The sequence below is a fragment of the Panthera tigris genome, chromosome C2, assembly GCF_018350195.1.
Source record: "Panthera tigris isolate Pti1 chromosome C2, P.tigris_Pti1_mat1.1, whole genome shotgun sequence".
Taxonomy (NCBI): domain Eukaryota; kingdom Metazoa; phylum Chordata; class Mammalia; order Carnivora; family Felidae; genus Panthera; species Panthera tigris.
The window spans coordinates 790,413-794,262 of NC_056668.1; the positions used below are offsets into that span (position 1 = coordinate 790,413).

At 46.9% G+C, this 3,850-nt stretch overlaps 1 protein-coding gene across 5 annotated transcripts in view; it reads left to right on the forward strand.

Annotated features, from left to right (window-relative positions):
• The window catches only part of LOC122242040, a 29,558-nt gene that overhangs the window by 23,236 nt on the left and 2,472 nt on the right, over positions 1–3,850 (forward strand). For 2 of the 5 annotated variants that reach the window (XM_042999092.1, XM_042999095.1), the window contains exon 2: positions 833–967. The exons of the other annotated variants lie outside the window; for them this stretch is intronic. Coding sequence is in view for 1 of the 2 variants with exons in the window: in XM_042999095.1 (XP_042855029.1) it covers positions 833–967 (135 nt within the window). In the remaining variant the exon portion in view is untranslated. The remainder of the gene's footprint in view (positions 1–832; positions 968–3,850) is intronic. 5 annotated transcript variants of the gene reach the window in all.

Here is a 3,850-nt window from a genome sequence, read left to right on the forward strand (position 1 = left end):
ACGTATTAGAACAATTAAATTAAAAAGAAAATATTTTTGATATTGAAAAGAAGCTGAGGAAAAATGGCAGAGTTTATTGATAGTAGAACCCCACACAGGAAAAAAATCATTTCAAGTACTTTGAGAACACAGTAGCTTTTCCATCCACTATTGGTGCCATACAGGATGGAGAAGTCCAGAAGCAAGCCCTACCCTTCCATCAGAGTTTAGAAGGAAAAACAACTTGTAGAAGATAACTTTGGAAAATTGTGGAAGTTTAAATATGGCCCAGGCATTGATGATATAGAGGCTATTTTTAGCTTGGTATTATATTTTGAATTTGATTCAGCAATAGTATTACGCCTAATGTAGAAAGCCGTTCTTATTTTTTTAGAGATGAATACTGAAGTATTTATGTGTGAAATGTCATAATGTCTGTAATTTCAAATGTCTCAACAATGAGGTCGTTAAAGCAAGAATGGCAAATGTAAGATCGGCAAAGCTAGAAAATGGGTTCAGCGATGGTCATTGCTCTGCTCTCCCTACTCTACTCTGTTTGAGATATTTCATAAGTGAAAATAAAAATGATGGCAATAAATGAATAAGCAGGATCCATTTGGGACAAGGGGTTGGGGTGGGGGCATTTAAGCTGGGCATTGAGCATGAAGAAGTCAGTGTTGAGAGAACAAGGGTCTGGGTCTCAGCAGGAGCAGGAGTGGGGTCACAGGCCATGAACACGGTCTCCTGACCACTCATTTTTGCCATCTTTCCTTATGTCGAAAAAGTATTCCCACAAAAAACGAATAACCTATCATGGAGGCCTATTCTCATAAGAGGCCATCCTTCTCTGCAGGCCAAGTTTGAGCTCATCCTCCTACATGAACCAGATGCGTGCCTGTTCTGCCAGCAGCTTCTCTGGAAATGGGGACGGATGTCTCAGACACGGAGCAGCTGCTGCTCTCAGCCCCGAGGAGAAGAGGGAAATTGCGTATGCCTCTTCTCTGTCCCAAAGAAGAGTCTTAGGGACCCGTTGCCCCCTCTCAGCCCATCCACGGGGCTGAGACCTGGTCGAGGGCAGGCCCTTCGTGTTCTTTCGGCTAAATACTGTCTGAAGAATCCAAAGTGTTTAGAAGCCAAGGTGATATAATCCATGTTCAGGATTATAAACTTTATTTTTATAAACATATCAATTCATCACTCACTGACCCCACCAACATTCTAGACTCTCCAGTGGATTTTCACAGGCTCACCCAGGAAGTTTTTTAAAAATTTTTTTTTAATGTTTATTTATTAATTTTGAGAGAGACAGAGACGGAATGTGAGTGGGTTAGGGGGAGAGAGAGAGGGAGACAATCCAAAGCAGGCTCCAGGCTCCGAGCTGTCAGCACAGAGCCTGATGCGGGGCTTGAACTCACGAGCCGTGAGATCATGACCCGAGCTGAAGTCGGATGCTCAACCGACTGAGCCACCCAGGTGCCCCTTACTCAGGAAGTTTTGAGAGTGTGTAAGCCCTGACTGTGTGGTCAAGGCAAGGCTGAGAGACAGGCTGCATATCAGTTAGAAAACGTGTGTCTTTTGCGGCTATAACAAATCACCACAAAATTGATGGCTTAAAATAATGCAAATTTAATCCTTTATGGATCAGGGGGTCAGAAGTCCAAGATGGGCCAGTAGGGCTGATTCCTTCTGGAGGCTCCAGGAAAGACTCCATTTCTTGCCTTTTCCAGCCTTTACAGTCACCTTCACTCTTTGGCTCCTGGCCCTTCTGGCATCTACAAAGGCAGCAGCATTCAGTCTTCTGGTTCCTACCACTCTTCCCCTCTCCCCCATGCCCATCTCCTCCCTGTGATGACACTGGGCTCACCTGGGCAATACCCTGTAATCCCTCTGTTGAGAAGATGTGTACTGTAAAGGGAGAATGGAAGCATCAGGAGGGCAGGGAAGCCCAAGAGGGGGACAGCCCTGCTCATGGTGCCTGGCAGCTGGGCTCCACATAGAGGGGTGGGCAGCCTCACAGGCCCTGACGGGGGATCTTTGTCCTGGCAGACAGGAAGGGTACACCCAGTGTGGGCTGATGGCCCTAATTCTAGAAGTGAGGGGTAGGAGAGGGGAGCAGGCGTTTACAAGGACTAGAGGGTGAGGCATACGGATGGGGTGTATAGTTCTAACTAACATGGCTGCATAACAAATTTTCACCAACTTAGGCACTTAAAAAAACACAAACAGACCATCTCATGGTTCCTGTGGGTCTGAGGTCTCGGCACAGCTCAGCTGGGTCCTGTTCAGGGTCGTGTGGTAGAACCAAGCTGTTGGCCCATCTCATCTGAGGCTTTGGGACCTCTATCAGACTGACTAACTAGTTGTGAGCAGGATTCAGTTCCTTGCAGTTGCAGAGGTGGGGTCCCCATTTTGTCACTGCCCACCCTCAGGTTCTAGCTGTGTGGCCTCTCCATGGGCAGTTCGCAGGAAAGACAGCAGGAGAAATCTCTCTGACATCGTTTAGGTCTGACCCACCCAGGAGAATCTTCCATTTGATTAAATCAAAGTCAACTGATTTGGGACCTTAGTTACTCTGTAAAATTCTTGGTTAATACAGTGTAACGTGATCCCAGGAGTGATTCACACTCAGGGGAGGGTGTGAAGGGTATATACTCCAGAGGTAGATCATTATGAAGAAATAAATACCATGTTCTATCTACAAAAGGGGGGATGTGGCTGCATTAATCGAGGCACAAAGGGATTTCGCACCCTGGGAGGCTGGACGCATGACCATGGGGAGCAAGAAAGGAGAATGTGCGAGCTTTTGGAGCCAATGTAGACAGGAAAACCAGGGGTACCAATTCTGCCTTTTCTTTTTTTTTTTTTTAAGGTTAAAGCATCTGTACCAGGAAATGTGCAGATGTAACATGTACAATTCTAAGGATTTTGAGAAATGCGCCCATGTAATCCACACACCATCAAGATAGACAGTGCTCCCTCTGTCTAAAAAGTCCCCTGTGCCTTGCAGGCCAGGCCTCACACACAGAGGCAATTGCTGCCTGAGTTTTAGCGCCAGTGATGAGTTTTGCCTGACCTCGAGCATCCTGTGAATGGCTATGCCTGACTTCTTTCACTCAGCGCAACACGTGTGAAACTTACCCGTGTTCATTTGCTCCCTTTTTGGTTTTTTTGAGTAGTGTTCATGGCATGGGTGAACCACAGTTTGCTTGTGCATTCTCCTGACGATGGACAGTCAGCTTGCTTCTAGCTTTTGACTCTTATAAGTAAGGTTGTACATTCTCCTGCTGGTGTAGAGGTGATGTTTTCATCGCTCTTGGCCGATACTCAGGAGTGGAGGGGTGAGTGGTGTGGTGAGCACATGTATGATTTTAGGAAACCACTGAGGAAATGCTAAGTGGCTGTGTCCTTTCATGCCGACACCAGCCACACGCGAGCCTCGTGTCCTCCCGACCTTTGGCACAGTCAGGCTAAGTTCAGCCATTCTGATGTGTTGTCAGGGTTCCGCTGGTGTTCCCTGAGGAGGCTTTGAGACTCAACTCTAGAGGTGGGCTCTCAGTGTCCAGGGGACCCTAAGTGTCATTGTCTCGGCAGCTGGACAGGCCACACCCTTGGTATCACATGGCTGTCTGTCTCTTTAGAAAGTGGTTGCCAGACCAGCAGATGGGGACTCTGGGCTAGAGACATCCCCCTGGTGGGGCTGGCTCCGAGGATCTTGGCCAGGGCAGCTCTCTGATTTGTGCTGCCCACGTGCTTCCAAAAATCTTAGATAGAAAAATATACCTTCCTGCATATCCTTAGCATAGAAAATGCACGATGAAGACCAAATATCAGTTGTAATAACAAATGTAAATGTGTTTGATATTTCTATAAG